This window comes from Symsagittifera roscoffensis, chromosome 8 (genome assembly GCF_963678635.1).
Source record: "Symsagittifera roscoffensis chromosome 8, txSymRosc1.1, whole genome shotgun sequence".
Taxonomy (NCBI): Eukaryota; Metazoa; Xenacoelomorpha; order Acoela; family Convolutidae; genus Symsagittifera; species Symsagittifera roscoffensis.
This window is the reverse complement of record NC_087069.1, coordinates 51,833,302-51,852,484: the sequence shown is the minus strand read 5'-3', so window position 1 is coordinate 51,852,484 and position 19,183 is coordinate 51,833,302. Positions and strand designations below refer to the sequence as shown.

At 37.9% G+C, this 19,183-nt stretch overlaps 1 protein-coding gene across 3 annotated transcripts in view; it reads right to left on the bottom strand.

Moving 5' to 3' along the window:
* Positions 1-7,013: 7,013 nt before the first annotated feature.
* Positions 7,014-19,183, bottom strand: part of LOC134853373 (uncharacterized) — a 33,144-nt gene continuing 20,974 nt past the window's right edge. Inside the window, exons 1-3 of one of the 3 annotated variants that reach the window (XM_063869355.1) lie at positions 12,804-13,144; positions 8,078-8,407; positions 7,014-7,670 (exon numbers count right to left, since the gene is read on the bottom strand). In XM_063869355.1, the coding sequence (XP_063725425.1) occupies positions 7,150-7,670; positions 8,078-8,407; positions 12,804-12,870 (918 nt within the window). In that variant the 5' untranslated portion in view covers positions 12,871-13,144 and the 3' untranslated portion in view covers positions 7,014-7,149. Of the gene's footprint in view, positions 7,671-8,077; positions 8,545-8,769; positions 11,542-12,803; positions 13,145-19,183 lie in introns of those variants that run through there. The other 2 variants (XR_010164355.1, XR_010164356.1) reach the window with 2 other exon arrangements.

Below are 19,183 nucleotides of genomic sequence, written 5' to 3'. Positions count from 1 at the left end.
GAGACTGTTGTCAGCAGAGATCACAGTCAATTGACCCCTACATAAAATTCCGACTTTATTGCCAGTCGATTCCGCAGACACACGTGTTTTGGCTTCCATTTAAGGTCGCTGGGTTCCACAATTTATCAATGGATTCCGCAAACACGTTTTTAACTGTTTGCATACAGGTATAAGACCCATTTTTATCATCTCATTGGTTTTTGTAATAAACGTATCCCGTTCAATTCTGAACACCTTTCCATATATTTTAGAATTTATAAAAACAAATTGTATCAGCAAATGAGACACTTAAAATCGCTCAATTTTTCAGCAGAAGATATTTAAAGTCCACCTTCTATCCCTCATTTTTCAGTAATGAGAGAAGTCCATTCATGATACCACCCCTTCACTCAGCATTTAAGACAAGATTGCCCCCACCGTTTTTAGGGACCCGATTGTCTAAAAATGAAAATTAATCGATTTTAATCAAAATGTAAAGAGTTTTAATAATTTATTAAACAATAGTGATATATTCCATTTTTAATGAATTATAACCAATGGTTTTTCATTTTTAAACTCTGACACTAAACTCAAAACAACCAATATTTATCCATGGGATGGTAACTCCACAGCGCGATGGCAGTAGTGTTTTTTGTATCTTCATTTCGTTCAATTTTTGAGGTGTTATAAGTAATACAAATGCTCTGGTAGTTAAAAAAAAACAAATGCGCTCGGCTAGTAAAAGTATCGCTGAAAACAATCGCCAATGTTTGTCATGGCCCAATTAGTCCACATGTCAATTTTCATAACAATCGGACAATGTCAACCAAAAATTTACTAGTAAAACTTTGCATGTAGCGGAAAGGAAAAAAGTCGGCTAAGTTCCAGCTGATTCTTGTCAATTATAATGGGTTTCCGAGACAAAAAGTTTCATCACCATCCATTGCAAATGTAAACGTCAGACAACCAAACTGAATGTATTGCCATTATAATCGATCATTTTTTGGCACTGTTGAACACATTTATTAGGCAATGTTGTACTTCGGCACTGTTGAGCGCACCAAAGTAGTTTGTCTGAGCTAAGAGCGAATTTTTTCCTTTTTAGAGCTATATTTTCGTTATAAAAAGCGGCTATAGTTTTTTTTAGTAAAGTTTATTCTTATAATAGGTCGAGTACTGAAGCTACTGTTCTGAGTTGCTTAAAAAAGGCCCCTTAAATTTATATTTGAAGGGTTTTGCTGTTTTTTGGGCGTGAAATAGACTGAACTTAGAAATGAATTCAGCAAAAGATATTTGATTGAAGATGACTTCCGAGTTTTTATAAAAAAGTGTTCAAATTTTAGTCCAATTTTCATTTTTGGTCTCATTGCAAATCGAGAAAGTCTTTCGCCTTCTGAAACTTTCATCGAGTTGTAACTTTGGATAATTAGAACGTTGAGAAATTCTTGAATATTTCAATACTGCGTTGGCATGTTTGTCAAATTATTGTATCAAGCAGCTTGACTAACTTATACAATCAACTTTTTTTCTCTTCCAGTAACGCATTATATTAGCATTAAGTTTTGCAGGTTTTTGGCAAACATTTGCAACGTTAACCTGCAAAAATTTTAAGTCGACGAAAAATGAACGTAATTAGCTTGGAAACGCTATCTTCCTAAGAATACAACAATCCAAGAGACATTAAGCCCCCAGCTATAAACGAGCAGAGTTTCGCCAAAAAGCAGCTAGTAAAAGCAGTTTGATTCCTAAAAACTACGACTGAGAGGAATGTCTGTAAGAAACTTCATGCTGTACATTTCTAGCTCTGAAGTAGAACAAAACTTGTGAAGCCTTAAATTTATGGGAATTTGTGTACGCATAAAAGTACGAGGGGCCTCCAGCTCAGATACAAGAAGGTTTCCCCGCGAGAAATAAGTCTGCATCTACAAAATTTGCCAAATTCTTTGCCCGACCAGCAGGTAATTGATTCTATTCAGTTACCTAAAACGGATTAAGGCTCACCAATTTGGAAGCAAAAGCACAAAACGAATCATTGAGGTTTTGTTTTCACATGTAGAGCGTGTTCAAAAATAATCGTTGAAGACAAAAATAATTTTGACTAGATTAAAACCTGAGCAGAAATGCACAGAAACTTTAGAGATTGACAAAATGGAATTCTATGCGAATAATCCCTCAGCACTAGAATCCAATCATTGCAGATCACTCGGGATGAAGTACACGGGACATCATAAAAACTATTGCTGGTTGAAACTTATGATCATACTGGAAACATACCAACGTTAAAACCCGGAATACCAGAAAACAGTGTAAAATAAATATAAATGAAACAAAAACCAACGGAAGAGAGGAAGGCAAATGATAATCAATCAAAAAACCGAGAGTTGACTACGAGCAAAACACAAAAAAGCAGTACTGCTTCAAGAAAAACTCGCGAGAGTCAAAACAACCCGATAATGGTATACTTTCGAACACTAAATTCTTCTGAACACTAAATTGCGAATAAAGCAGAAAAATCACCGGGCGCACGGAGCTGAATACGAAAACGAATTGAAGGAAGAATAATATAACAACCCGGATATACCGGCAATGACAAAAGCCTCACTTTTATTCAGTTTTTAGAAAAAAAACTTTTGAGAAACCGATTAAATCAGAACTTCATATCGTTTGCCTCCATGAGGTGAAAACCGAATTAATCCGAAATGTCATTTTTAACCAAGTACGGAAAGAAGTAGAGGACTTCTTACTGTGGGAAATTGGTCTTCAAACGTAAAATTGATTGAAAAAGCGAATACTGGTATTGTTTCCTACTTTACTGACTACTAGTTTTTCATGGGCAAAATTTTATAAAGAAAATCTGCGGAGATTAATCCGTGCTGCCAAGCAATTGAAGATTTACTCACACTAAAGAAACTAAACCAGAAAGGAAAATGTCCTAGCCGGTGATCTGAATGCATAAACAACATGAAAAGAGAGAAGAACAGGTGAGAAGAAATCGGGTGGAAGGATCAAAGATGCATTTATTACGATTTAAAAACACTGAAAGCTACTTACAATGACAGACTATTGCATGATTTAGCCCTGATTTTAAACCGAACTTCTATGGTATCTATCGAACAGAAACTTTGAGATTTTTCGAGATGTTTTTTTTTTCTGAAAAAGAAAAGCATAGAGAAAAAAACAAAAAGAAGCAACTCAGTAACATCTTGAAACCATAAGTTTACAAGATAATCAAAACAAGAAGGCTTATCAAAAACTCTGGAGTTTTTTTATTACAGGAATTCAAGGAGAAGCTATCAACCATGAAAAAATCATTGATGAGGTTTTCGAAGGCAAACTCAAAGCTGTTTTTTTTGATACAGCATTGCTAGTCAAAAAATCTCACTAGATGGTTTCAAGTGTAAATCTGGAGAGCTGACGAATGAATAATTCATATGTGATACTGGACGGGGTGATTTGTTACTACAAAGATCTTTACAGATATCGAAATGAGGAAAACCTCAATCGCTTCAATTTTTGAGATTTCTATCAAAAACGATAAGCGATGAAGACAAAGAAAACATAGCTACTCACTTTATTTGAGCTAGAAAAATTAATTGAGAAGCTGAGCACATAAACAAGTCCAGATCCAGATGGGCTGACATTTGAATTCTATTCACAACCTAAAATTATTTTTCCCGAAAATTATTTTCAAAAGTTTAGCGAGCACTAGTTGGAAAACCGATGTTACAAACTTTTCATTTAGCGCTTGTCAAACTAATACTAAAAAACAAGTATCAAAACAGCAGCTGACTTCGGACCTATAAGGTTCGTTATTACAGTTCAAGGAACTTTTTCCAACCTTCTCGCAGCTAGGTTTAAAAAGGATTACAAAAAGTTCTAAAATCCGACAACAATACATAACTACAAAACAGAAATATGCATAGTGAAACGTCTGATAGGGAAATTAGAATTGATAAGCCGCAACAGAAAGAGTGTGTATTGAGTATTGATTTTACCCAAGCATTTGACCTCGTGGATTGGAAGTATATAATTCAATTACTGCGTAAAAACGAATTTAACCTGCTGCAGGTTGACATTCTCGAAAACTAGTACGGAAAAACAAAAACCTTGGTAGATGTGAATGGTTTTCTCAGAGAAGAAATATCACTTGTATGTTGTATACGACAAGGATGTCCGCTCCTCGCTTTGGAGCCTCTTCTTGAAATCTTGATAGGACATCAGTGGTTTGGACATCCAGTGAAACATTGAGTGTTAGCTCGAGCAGATGGTGTAAATACATTGTACTGTAACTGCATAAATCGGATTTTTGTAGTATGATATGATAATTTTTGCCGAGGAACCAAATTCGAAATAAATGGAGACAAAACTAAGATTGACACTTTGCAGGAACAACGCAATCTATCATCCATAAAGTACTTGCGATCCCCCTGTAATATGAACAATTGACTGAAACTGCAAATGATGAAAAATTTATTAAAATAAGCAATGATAAGAAAAAAGAATTTAATCAAGTTATCCGTTTTAGTGCAAAAAGACAACTTTTTTCCTACCAAAAGTTCTTCATCGTAAGCAACAGATCCCTTTTGAGAAACACATTGAAAAAAGTTCCGAGAAATAAGTTAGTTGCTGTAAGCGGGGCAGGACAAGAAAACTGAAACAAAAATTCTGTACCTTAAAGGAGCATTCAGTAATGTAGGTGTTTGCTGGCCAAAGATTCAATGCAAAATTTCGACGGCAAAAATTCAAAGTGTAATGAGCACATGTCTCTATTGTGATGAACAAGCGAAGGAGTGGCTCAATAAAACAATCCAAAAAGTTCGACCGCCAATAATCTCGAACCTAAAAGGTTGTTTGAAAAATGAGTCCAAATGTTTTAAGTTGAAACTGAAAACTGGTGATACGCGGGATGGAAAACTGGTGATACGCGGGTCATCAAGGAGGCCAATTATAAAAAATATTTACGAAAAGTAATGAGATAGACAAATTCTTTGTCTCAACATTGCGCGTTGGGCCTCCAGAAAGGAAAAAATGTCCTCAATTTTGACATCGGGCTGGAAGAAGCAGGAAAAAAACTATCTGGCTATGGAAAAGGGCTAAGTTAACAGTTTCTAAAAAAGACTATGTAAAACAAAAAGCTTTTCAATTGTATACAGATAAGGGTGTACTCTAGAAGCGGGGTCAAAAAATTGACCCATTGAAATTTCAGTACCTGTCCGAGGTTGAATATATCTCTCACTTTCTTGCAAAATGCCCTATAACTTGCTCGTACCTTCTTGGGAATCTTTGGATTAAAAGAAGTTTCTCAACATCCATCACGTCTTTAAGTAAAAGCATCTGCGATTTATGATTCTCGGGCAATCAATGAGGACGATACAATTTATGAACAACTATGTTTGATTAAAAACTGTCACTTTGGGGAGCACCCTAAACAAGGAACATGTGATTTTTTCCCTGATTACGAAAACTTGAATTTACATATTTCTTAGTAATATCACATGTTGAAAAGAAAACTAATTAAGAAAAAGAATGTTGGTTTTTTTTCGCTAGAACAACTATAAGAGTGGTAGATTCACAAATTTTAAAAAGTTTCTGTCAAAATTTCTAAATCTACCACTCTTATAGTTGTTCCAGCGAAAAAAAAACCGACAACCTTTTTCCTAAAATAAAAAAAATTCAAATCAATATTTACCGAGTATTTTCATATTGTCTTCCACTCGCTATCTCAAGTACCAAAGGCTGGGTTTTGCATAGAATAAAATAGATAAGACCATATAGCTTGCCTCTATCCACTTTGTATCGTTTTCTGGGTCTCTGAAGCGTTTATTTTACAATAAATGTATTGCGTGTTTTTTTTTCTTGCGCGGAAATTTCAGATACCTCATAAAATTACAAAAAATGATCACAAATAATTTCTGAACATGCTGATATAAAAGCCCAAAAACTGCCATCACACGCCACAAAATTGTGGTTAACGAAGTCTTACTTTAATTTTAAGAAAACGGATCAGAACTGGCTAGGTACCAAGTCGAAGCATTAGTGATGAAATAATACAACGCCGAGCACAATTATTCTGTCACTTTCTTTATTCTGCACAAGTATTCGAGCACAATTATTCTGTCACAAAGTCGGAAAAAGGAAATAAAATATGTTTGTAAAAAGCCGAAAAGCTGTCATCATGCACCAAAAATTTATGATTGCTCTGACGTATTTAAATTTCAAATGTTTTTTTTTTAATCTTCTTGTAAATTTTTTAAGTGCCGTTTTGCAGTAAACGTCTTTGAAGGCTTATGTGTTATAATGGTATCAGAAAAATAGCGCGCGTCAATTATCAAACTTGAACCAAATGGCAAAATTTAACCCCCAAAAATTCACATGTGAATGTGGATATTGAACGAAAAGAACTATTGGGATTGATTCAACACAGCTTTAAATTCGATGACATTCCATAATCAATTACAGTTCATAACAGAACTAAATGTCTCTTGTAGCGTGAATCAGAAGTAATGGAAAAAGTTGACCAAGTTTTCTCACAATTTTTGTTTCGACTTTCGATACAAAAGTAACGGAATATTTGGGCTCGGGTGAGTTTTTTTTTCTTCAGACAAATTTCGACTTTTTAACTAGCCTTTTTTAACGGCAATTTTTTAACGGCAAAAAATAATTTCGGAACATTCAGGGCTTTCGGAACATTCAGTCGGAACATTCAGTCGGAATAATTTCGGAACATTCAGTCGGAACATTCAGGGTTTCACCCTGATACGAGCAGTCTTGTTGTTATTCAAAAATGTAGAGACAAAAGGATAGTCCGCGGTAGCGCATTGCTTCACCATAATGTACAAAAACTTCGCAAATAAAAAACAAGTCGCTTTGGTTTTCCGTTTGTCCGGAAAGCAATCAGACTAACATATAAAATCAAATCCTGGGTTTTGAGGAACACGCTTCACTGATTTGAAAAAAGGGCGTTTGATAAAAAGGAACCCAAATTAACAAGAAAACATTTTATGAGCAAGTTTTGAATTTACTTTTATGGTAGTTTGTTTTAGTTTATTTTGTTCATGACAGTTAAGCCGAAAACTAAAAGAAATACTGTTGCACTGGGTTAGTTTTAATGAGTGAAATATGATGAAAAGTATACTAGTAAATTAGAGGTTTGAAGCTATTTGGTGCCTTTTAGTCTCCCAGACAGATATTAATATCGTAGTTAGAGCCAATTCTTTCAGCAAAACGACCCGAATAACATCTGTCCCAAAACTTTCCATCTCCTCTCCCGACTCCTATCCACATCCACTTTAATCCACTTCTCTCCAGTCGAATAATGACCTCATCTCTTATCTTCTGTGAGGTCATACCCTTTCTACTCTTCATATTAGACATTACACTCCCCATCACACTCTGTGCCTCCTCCATCTCTTCATAAGTTGCAGCTCTTCTGTTGTTATGGTATTGACGATAGACAGTGTAGATGTGCATGTTGTAGGGACAGTCTGTCCTGTCTATCCACTCTGCTGTCTCACCAACTCTATCTTCACACTTTAAACTATAGTCACTATCTTTAGCATGGACTGTGACTATTATAATGCCACTCGTAGGGCAGGTATGTTCTACTGCAATGAGGATCTCCATTGCTGTATCGTGTGTGCTCTTGCCACTCGATCCTCTCAAGATTGTATCTGCAGCTGTTTTCCACTGAACTGAAGCAGTGTTTCAAATGTATGAATTGATGGATAAATATCAGTCAAAATAAAAATTCAAAGCCCACTTTTCAGAAACACTTTTTATAAAAAACCATCGGAAGGAGGGGGAGGGGGGAAGGGTTCAGTAAAACTTTATTCCAACATGTTTTGCAGCTAAAAACTATGACAACATTATAGTAGTTCTTCAAAAATGGAAATTGAGATTATGGGAGGGTGGGGGGGGGGGTAGTTTTGAAAAAAATTGAAAATAGGAAGCTGTGAAAAAGATAGAGCAATCAAACTGTAAAAAAATTGTAAAACAATGCATCCAGCCATTCAATTATTTTCAAAAATTCAACTATGAATATAGAATTTATGAAATGCATATAGGGGGAGGAAAAGAGCCCTAGTTTCCCTGGTCTTACCTTGTAGCGTTGTTTCGACTTCTATAGCTGTTGGAGATGATGGATATGACGACAAGCAATGGCAATAACGAAGCTCTTCATATGTTGTCTTGCACATCAAATTCGATAGCTCGGCTACATTTTCATATTCGTCTTCAATTCTTGCATCTCGAAAAAATCGCAATAAATAATCCAATTGATTTCTACTATTTTTGTCATTGACTATTACGTGAACACGGCACATTACTCGGGCTCTTGATATCGCATTGTAAAGATATTGTACATCCTGATCTTCCCGATCAAATAAAATCAAGATAATGTGACAAACAGTAAACTCGGTAGACCCAATGACTAAACACATAGGGTCACTTTGACAGAAGGAAAAACGGAGGTGTGGATACTTTTGTTCCAACTTCTTGGAGAAGATAAATGATGGTTCAATCTTTTTGAAGTGAGACCCCTTCAGTATATTTGAGCAGTCACTTGCTCTACAAATCAAGTTACAAAAATCATGCATTTCCTAATAAGGTGGGTGAATTTCAATAGGTCCCAAGATTCATAGGACCCAAAATAGAAAATCAGTCGCATAAGTCACAAAATTTGTCCGAATTCTGATTGGTTGAAATTTCAGCCAAAAACTAGTTAGATTGTTTGTTTATTGATCAAATATCAAAAAACAAGCCACATAATGGGTGGGACTCTGTATAACTAACCATTAGAGCCTGAAGTAAGCGTATATTACGGCTGTGAAGTCATACCTTACTAAAGAGAATCACACACTAATTCTTTGAACTCAATAAACAACTTTTCCTATCAATAACAATTCAGTCTCAGAACATACTGTGACGACAAATATACAATGTGTTATCGCACATAGTTTTGCCAGGCACCAGTCAACAGCAATTGTGACAAGGACTTTTAGCATACATTGGATCTATTCTATCACATAACGGTACCACCATCACATAGCCTCTTGGGCAATATTAGTTTTAAATAGCTTTCATGAAAATTTTGAAAAATAGAAAGTTTTCTTTGAAAGTCAGTCTTCTGTTTGCCTGACAAGCTTATATGTCGAAAACTTCTCTTTCGTTTTCGCTGCGAATGTCGCGTTGTTTGTTTTCCGCTGTGATTTCGTCTTCCGTGATTCCGCTTTCGTTTGTTTCCTTCTTCTTGAACGTTTCGTTGTGGAATCACCGCATCACTCCATTTTATTTCACTCACAAAGCAATATGGGACTCCGCCTTCGATTATTCTCGTTTTCCTCGCTATTTTACTCAAACGCACAATCTGACAATTTCGATGTCACATTGCTAGCAGCTTTTTGTGTTGGTGTTAGGCTTAGCTCCTGTTGACTTATTATGTCACTTGATGGTAGTCCTGGCAAGTCCTCAGCTTCACATGGGGCCTGGAATCCCAACTCGACGCCTGGTATCTGGCAATGCGACCTCCCTGTTATCATCGCTTCCTCTTTCTGAATCACTCTCCTGGACTTGTTGCGGTCTCCCTTGTCTGGAAGGTTTCTAATGCTTCGTTTTTGACTGACTTTTACGATTTTTTTTCGTCTCATCAAGATTTTCGACTAGTTAGTGTTTATGAAGCTGTGCTTCGGTTCTTACTCTTTCTATCTGTTCATCCTGGTGCATCTAATCAAAAATTTTTTCAACATCCTTCGCTCGGACCGTACGACCCGTTTTCCTAGCCACGTTTGCAATTAGCCGGCTGATCCTGCCCTTAACTGTGTACAATCTGAATTTCTCCTCTAGCGATTTTACTACTATTTGCAATGTCGTCCGAGATAACGTCTCTGAATCCAATTTTTGCATTCGTTTATTTTTCAGCTCTCTACCACAACGTCACTTTTGAGTTCCTGGTTTTAACTTCCTTGTCGTCCAGTAGGAGCGTGATCAAAATTATCCTACATAAACTGGTAGGGATGAACACACGACTCCAAGGTTCAGTTATTATAGTTGATGTTGGAGTAGTCCGATAGCTGCTAAAATGTGCTTGAAATGGTGACAGCTTATAACCCTTTCCTTTGTGATTCTCAGTTGATGTATTAAGTGGAGTAGGTTCTTAAGTTATTTAAGTTTTTCATTCTTTTCTACTTTTATACATCCTACTCTCTCTCTCTCTCTCTCTCTCTCTCTCTCTCTGAGTGTACGAATCAATCGTTCTACTGTTCTTGGCGCTCGATGATCATCCATCGTCGATATCAAAAGTCTTATAATATTTTCTTCAGCAAAAGTTTTTACCACCAAATCTGTGATGCATGTCGCCTGATCAACTCTTATCGCCCCAGGGAACTCAAGTAGTCTAATGTTAAACTCGAAGATTCGGAGCACGTTTCTAGCGTTTGCATTCTTGAAAATTTTGCATGAAAGAAACCTAGGACACCGATCAATCGCACATAGAAATTGTGAACGCTTTTCATGAATAATTGGTCGCATGAAATCAAATTAGAACTCTTCGTTCGGCTCTTTCAAAATGTGTAGTGGTTTTGCTTAATTTTTTGGTATGATGGTTTTCAGGTTTTTACCATTTTTTGTGCAAATTTTGCCCGCTGATGACTTGAGTACGATGTCCATGTTCTTTCTCGGCCAGCAAATTTTCTCTGCTACGTCCGTAGCCCCTGCTTCACCCGGGTGAACTGAGTAGAAAACGTCCACTACTGCTGGTTGGTTGCAATCGATTTGGGATTGCATTTTTAACATCAACCTTGATTATCCCTCATTTCACAACCCCTCGATTATACTGGTCTAATTCGCTCCTCTTTTTTTGATGATGCAGTCCAGATTTTCTTTCAGCTTTCCGTCTCGGTTCGTCAGCGCAGCAACTATTTTTCAGTTAGAAGTATTCTCAATCTTTTTTTTCCATTGGATCTGATAATATCAGCTTTTCTCCCTCTTTTGTTTTCCTCCTTGTTAACCGTATCATATCGACTTAAGATTTCTTTCTTCTGATTTATGTGCTTTTTGATCTCGCGCAACAGCGATTAATTCTTTTTTCTCCTTTGGTTTATGAGCCTCTCTTTCCTTCCCGAAGGTTGTTTTGTCCGGATTTTTTTCCGAAACACCTTCCGGTTTTCATTTCTTTTAGTTGACTCATCTTTACCTTTCTCCCGCTTCGCTGGAATCATCCTCTTTCTCCTTGGAAAATTTTCCTGACTTCTATAAATGTATCTATTTCGCTGGCCAACTTTTCTCATTTTCAGTGATGTAGTTTGCATAGTCAAAAAAAAAAATCGCATTGCCTCGCATTGCCTCACATTTTTGGTAACTTCCAAAATTTTCCCTTTTCAATTTGCTATTTCCTGACTCTAGTTGATCTTGCAAATGATTGCTACTCTGATAGTGCTGAAAAATATCATTACTAATTTCAAACTGTTGAAGTTTAGAACGTTCACAATACGGTACGCTATTTTTCGTGCGCTTTCTGAATTGTGAAATCATTGCACTCATTGGACCAATCACAGCTGAGTAATTAGTGAAGTTACTTAAACCCATACTCGTTTTCAAACATCAAATATGCCCCGAATTCCCGTTCGATTGCTTATCGAACAATTTGAAAATAAGTAAAAAATTACTAACTGATTTAAATCGAGCAACAACAATTTCCTCATCAGTTTTCGAGGGTGATTTTGCTTCTTTGCCAGAATACGCGAAATGTAATCGATTTTTACCTTGACATTTATTTTCCTTGATTTTGCTCTATGTTAAACGTACCTGGAATCAAACGGCCTAATCATCTCGTAAATCTATTTCTATAAGTTTTGTTAGAAGGGTTATGTTTGAGTATACTGAGTAACGCTTTATGGTCTTGGACCAAAAAGAACAGTTGGCCATATAAATAAAACCGAAAACGCTGTATAGACAATACAACACCTAATAATTCGAGCACATTATTACTATACTCCATTTCGGCCAAAATAACGGAGCGTGACCCAAAAGCCACACTTTACCAACCTACTGTTTTATTGTTCAACGGCCGCCCCAGGTCTTCATTAGAAGCATTACATTTCATTCTGGTTTCCAAATTTCTGACAAATTGAGCGTTTTCCATTGTCTCAAAAATTTTTACTGGACCAAATGAAATTATTTTTCGGGTTTTTAATTTGAAACAAATCTTTTCTTTTTGCCGATTTTGAATAGATCCCTAAATGCCGAAAACAATGCCGCTAAACCTGGTATGAATTTTTTCACATAGTGCACCAATCCAATGTAAGACTTGAGCTGTTTTATTGTTTCAGGCGACGGTATTTTTGCAAGGGATTCAGATTTCGATTCCAGGGTTTGATACCCCAATTTGACGCTTTAAAACCCAGTCATTCAATTTCTTCATTTTTGCATTTCTGTTAAATAACAATGAACTTCTTGTCATCCTGCTGTTTCATACAGCTTTTCACTATTTTAATATGATCTTTTTTATCTATGATTTGAATTACTACTTTTAATTGTTTCGAAATTATTGCCAAATTGAACAAATTGTCCTTTTTCACGGCTAGTAAGATAGCCGAAACAAACTGATGGTCGGAGCATTTTTTCATTATACCTTTGTGCGCAGTTTTTTCAAGTCTTTTGACTTCATCCATAAATTATTTTGCAAGAAGACAGGGCTTACCTCCCTTTTTAATTGTAGGTTTGAAATCTTTTGTTACCCCATTTTTTGTAAATAATCTCGGAAATTTCTTAGAAATTAATTTTTTAGTGCCTTGTAATCTTCCCCAAAGTATTAATGGAACCTTATTTACCTTTTATTACGGACAGTAATTCTTGAACCATTTTCAAGCCCAGACCTTGGAACAGTTCGCGACTCATAATTAGCCTCCTGTTATTGTCAACCACTGTCCAGAACTTGTCTCTCACCACCCAACCGTTGGATTCAGTATCACATTTATGTGTGCCGTGATTCTGGTTGTCATATTGGTTGAAATCACGTAGTACCCTGTATCAATCTTGTCGAAACGCTCGCTCCGAGTTTTCATTGACTATTGCTGCCACAAGTCGTGGCATCAAACTTGCAGTGCTTCAACTATCCACCTATCCACTAGAAACCTATGTTAAGTATTACCTACTCGCGGCCGTATTTTTTTTCTTGTCTGTCTGAAGTACTTTAAATAACCATATCTTTCAGCAGTTTGTAAGGGAATCGTCCTTTGGTTACTCAGCTAACTTCGGATCTTTAGTCACATCATCAATTGCTTTCACGCCATAATTATCCGATGAGTCCGAATTAAAAACTTCTAATTGCTTTTCCAACCTTATCAGATTTCTTGACTCTTCATCATAGTTCCTCTCAACCTGAACGTTACTTTTTTCCTCATCAACACGATATACCTTGCCACGGAATGGAGGTCTCGTTCGTTTTCCGCTTCACGATGATCCTCGTACTCCTCTATATCTTGAGCTAGCTTTAGATTGGCCTTGTTTGCCTCCACTCCTATACATTCTAGCAAAATGGTTCTTCATTCCCCGTTTTCTGCAAACTTGACAAGTGGCCGGGAAAGCCTGGTGATGCTGCACCGACCTTGATTTTCCATATGATTTGCATGACTTCCCTCGACAAATCATACTATAACATTGCACGAAATTCTAACCTCCGCTCAACGGGTTTCCATATCAACCTGTATCTCGGATAGACTTGAGGTTCTTCTGTTTCTGCTCTAATCGTATTGCGTAATCTGGAGTCCTTTCCGAACTCAACCATTACGTCTTCTCCTGTCCCGAACTCACAATGTTCCGCCTTGCCCTTCAGGTGACAGTAGAACTAATCCAATTTCCCCTTTTGCTTGTTTACGTGAAAAAAGTATGGATCTGTCGAACCTACAGAATATCGGTTTATGGAAAACCACCTGCAGTTTCTACCAAAACATCCTCATTGAGATGAAAATTTCGCTGATATCCAAATTCGGATAACATTTCTGGATAAGGTTCTGTCCCTTTCTTCCTAGAGAAAAAAACGAGTGACTCGGTTTTTCTCATCTCCATATCCCATGTATTACTATCGCATAAAACTCCTGCTTTTCTAGCATCTTCACAATTGTTCTCCCACCTAGTTTTGGACTGCAATTCGATTGTAGAATTTATGATCTGTAGTATTCGTAGCCGTTTTGCCATCTACGGTTGGTTCCTCTACTGGAGCTGTTGTTTGGTGATTGTTGTCGATTTCGGCCCTAATAACGTATTTAACGTTAGGCCTGTGTTCGCAGACAATGCCAATTTTAAACAATTGGTTCATCTATCCCTTCTTTAGGTGGCTGTGCCGTCTGCTTGTGCCAAAAGCGGATTCCTTGCGTACACTGGTCATTTGCTGACTGCGCCATGAAGTAAGCGTATTCTACGGCTGTGATGTGATACCTTACTTAATTTAATCAAATACTAATTCCCTAAAGTCAATAAAAAACATGTGCTATCAATGTTAATTCAGTCTTATAACATACTGCTTCAGATCAGATCGTAAGGCCTTCTAAGCAAAGTGTTCTCGAACATAGTTTGGCCACGCACCAGTCAACATCAATTAGGACAATGACCTTTAGCATGTAAACGAGATCTATTCTAACACATAATAATAACGGCACGACAGTCCAGTTACCACCGGTAACCGACCGCGCGCGTAATGCGCCAAGCGGCTAGCTTTTACCGGGAGTCATTTTAGTATTTCTTGACCAATTGAAAAGGTTTGCGATTTATGTGACTGCTTTTTATTTTTGGGTCTTATGGGATGGATTTTCAGTTTAAAACCTTAAATACGCGGTACTAGGTAATGAAGAGGATGAGACATTAAAAACATGGCATAAGACGACATATGAGAGTTGAAACATGTCAATTTAACAGACATCAAACCAAAAAAAGAAAAAATTAAACATGTCAGTCGAACTAAGTTTTTTCATTGAAAAAAATTTAGAAAAACACAGTCAGTCTGCGTGATTTTGATGTACACTTTTTTTCCACCCATCAAAAACGGGTTTTTGTGATAGTTTAGATAGAATTGGTTAGAATTAAAATTTTTGATTCACTTGCAAATTGCGGTTTTGTAGCCTTTCGGAGATCTTTCGATTAGGAGCTACTAAAATTCCATAATTTTTTGAAAAATTCTCTGTAATGAGCTCAATTCGTGAATGAATTTGTATAGGTTTTCTGTTCCGCTGTGAGTGAATGATATTTTTCCGAAATTCAATTGGAGAGTCTGCGTATAGCGCCGTCTTGAAGTTCCACTAAAGGCAGTTGTCGTCTAAGCAGCTGTTGTTGTTGTTGTTGTTGTTGTTGTTGTTGTTGTTGTTGTTGTTGTTGTTGTTGTTGTTGTTGTTGAATATGATATACGTCAGCAAGGAATGATTTTTGGCAATGTCCTCGCTGCCAACGTTAACGTTTCGTTTGGGTATCGGGTAAGAAAGCCAAGGTCGTTGTTGATGGTTCCAAATAACTCCTGTCTAGTAGCTGCGGTGCCAGGGTAGTCTAGCCAGTTCTCAACAGTGTCTCTGTCTTGGTTGCATCGTCTACATGGGGGGTCTATCAACGGGTCCATCAGGTTCTTGTAAGCTGAGAAGGCCATGCAGTGGCCTGACCGTAGTCTTGCTAGCAGAACCGCGTCCTTCCTTGTTTCGATAGCCTCCTTGTCTCTCGCTCTGGAATAGTTGGAGTACACGGCCGTTATCCTTTAGTGAGAGGGGTCTCCGTCCTTCATGGTCTTCTTGATACAGGATTTGGCGCAGCTCAGTGAGACCGGTTTCGGTTCTTCTTCTCTGGAACTGGCCGCCTCGTTTGCCAATTGATCTGCCATTTCGTTGCCGGGTATGAAGACGTGTCCGGGTACCCATTGGATGATCGTGTGTGCTCCAGCGCGGTTTAGGGAGGACTTGATGTTCTCGGTGTCCTTGGAGCTGTTCGAAATGGCCTGAACTAGAGATTGACTGTCTGTGCAAATCAAGACCTTGTCCCCTGCTCTCGTATTCGTCTCGATCCACTTCGCTGCTTCCTGCAGGGCTTCTCGCTCTACTTCGTAAGAGGAGGTTAGGGTGCGTCCTCTGATCTTCATCTCCTGTACCACCTCTGGATCGCGGGGGTCGCCTGTCGTTACTACAACTGCAGATCCACCGTCTCTGGTTCCTTCCGCTGCGGAGCCATCCGTGTAGATCACAAACTCAGGGCAGGTGTCGTTGATGGTGTTGACGGCCTTCTCTACACTGTTGTCGCTTCTGTTTTCTCCCATCAGCTTGGGAAATGCGGTCAACCGTTGTCTCTCTTCTATCCAAGGGGTTGCTTCCACACTCAAGACTTTTCTCTTCTCCAACTCCTCCGGTAGCTGATCCGCGGTCCTCTTGGCTTGCTCTCTCCAGTTACTGCGGCATAAACGGTGAGGAAGCCCGGGGCGACTCGCAACTTCTCTGGAATGGTTCTTCGGAGCTCTCTTGGCCTTCTCCCAGGAGATCACTGTCAGTCTCCTGCTAGTAGTCTGGTAGCTCTGCACATTAGCTTCAAGGCGGACTGCTTCTATTGGTGTGGAGCACCTGCTTCTACGCGCCTTGTTCTGGGCTCGGTCGAGACGGTCCACCTGTGTGGAGGAGAGCCATGGTTGCCAACGAGGGCCGGCGTAATCCATAACACTCTTCTGCGTGGCTAAGAAGACCTTGCTGAGCTGCTTCGTCTTCCAGCCAAAGTCCGACGCACCTAGAACAGCAATCGCCTTGCATCTCGCTTCCACCGTCTTCACCACTGCGTCCACGTGCTGCTGGAACGACAACGTCCTGTCCATGGTGACGCTCAAGAACTCCGGATTGGCGTTTGGGATTGCATTTTTAACATTAACCTTGATTATCCCTCATTTCACAACCCCTCGTTTATATTGGTCTAATTAGCTCCTCTTTTTTTGATGATGCAGTCCAGATTTTCTCTTAGCTTTCCGTTTCGGTTCGTCAGCGCAGCATTTATTTTTCAGTTAGAAGTTTTCTCAATCTTTTTTTTCCATTGGATCTGATAGTATCAGCTTTTCTCCCTCTTTTGTTTTCCTCCTCGTTAACCATATCATATCGACTTAAGATTTCTTTCTTCTGATTTATGTGCTTTTTGTTCTCGCGCAACAGCGATTATTTCTTTTTTCTCCTGTGGTTTATGAGCCTTGCTTTCCTTCCCGAAGGCTGTTTTGTCCTGCTTCTTTTTTCGAATCATCTACCGGTTTTCATTTCTTTTAGATGACTCAACTTTACCTTCCTCCCGCGTCGCTGGAAATATCCTCTTTCTCCTTGAAAATTGTTCCGCCTAAAACAATTTTCCTGACTTCTACAAATGTATCTTTTTCGCTGGCCAACTTCTCTCATTTTCAGTGATGTAGTTCGCATAGTCAAAAAACTTGCATTGCCTCATGGGTAACTTCCAAAATTTTCTCTTTTCAATTTGCTTTTTTCTGGCTCTAGTTGATCTTGCAAATGATTGCTACTCTGATAGTGCTGGAAGATATCATTCTTAATTTTAAATTGATAAAGTTTAGAACGTTCACAATACGGTATGCTATTTTTCGCGCGCTTTCTGAATTGTGAAATCATTGCACTCATGGGACCAATCACAGTTGAGTAATTAGTGACGTAACTTAAATCCATACTTGTTTTCAAACCACAAATATGCCCCGAATTCCCGCTCGATTGCTTATCGAACAATTTGAAATTAAGTAAAAAAATACTAACTGAGTTAAATCGAGCAACAACAATTTCCTCACCAGTTTTCGAGGGTAGTTTTGCTTCTTTCGCCAGAAAACGCGAAATATATTCGATTTTTACCTTGACCTCTATTTTTCCTTGATTGTGCTCTATATTAAACGTACTTGGAATCAAACGTCCTAATCATCTCGTAATTCTACTTTTATAAGTTTTGTTTGAAGGGTTAAGTTTGAGTATTCTGAGTAACGTTTTATGTTCTTGGACCACAAGGAACTGTTGACCATTTAAATAAAACCGAAATTGCTGTATAGACAATACAATACATACTAATTCCAGCTCATTATTACTATACTCCATTTCGGCCGAAAAAAGGAAGCGTGACCCAAAAGCCACACTTTTCCAACCTACTGTTTTTTTTGTTCAACGGCCACACCCAGGTCTTCATTACAAGCATCACATTTCATTCTGGTTTCCAAATTTCTGACAAATTGAGAGTTTTTCGCTGTCTCAAAACTTTTTACTGGACCAATTGAAATTATTTTTTGTGTTTTTAATTTCAAACAAATCTTTTCTTTTTGCCAATTTTGAATAAATCTCTAAATGCCGAAAACAATGCCGCTAAACCTGGTATGAATTTTGTCACATGGTGCACCAATCCAATGTAAGACTTGAGCTGTTTTATCGTTTCAGGCGACGATATTTTTGCAAGGGATTCAGATTTCGATTCCAAGGTTTGATACCCCATTTTGACGCTTTAAAACCCAGTCATTCGATTTCTTCATGTTTGCATTTCTGTTAAATAACAATGAATTTTTTGTCATCCTTCTGTTTCATACAGCTTTTCACTTTGTGAATATGATCTTCTTTATCTATGATTTGAATTACCATGTTTAATTGTTTCGAAATAATTGCCAATTTGAATAATTTGTCCATTTTCACGGCTAGGAAAATAGCCGAAACAAACTGATGGTCGGAGAGTTTTTTCATTATAACCTTGTGCGCAGTTTTTTCAGGTCTTTTGACTTCAACCACTAATTTATTTTGCAAGAAGACAGGGTTTACCTCCCTTTTGAATTGTACGTTTGAAATCCTTTTGTTACCCCATTTTTTGTAAATAATCTCGGAAATTTCTTAGCAAATTAAATTTTTAGTGCCTTGTAATCTTCCCCAATAGTATCAATGGAACCTTATTTACCTTTTGGTATGGATAATAATTCTTGAATCATTTTCAAGCCCAGACCTTGGAACAGTTCGCGACCCATAATTAGCCTCCTGATATCGTCAACCACTGTCCAGAAATTGGTTGAAAATATGTAGTACCCTGTCTCAACCTTGTCGAAACGCTCGCTCAGAGTTTTCATTGACTATTGCTGCCACAAGTCGTGGCATCAAACTTGCAGTGCTTCAACTATCCACCTATCCACTAGAAACCTATGTTAATTATTACCTAATCGCGGCCGTATTTTTTTTCTTGTCTGTTG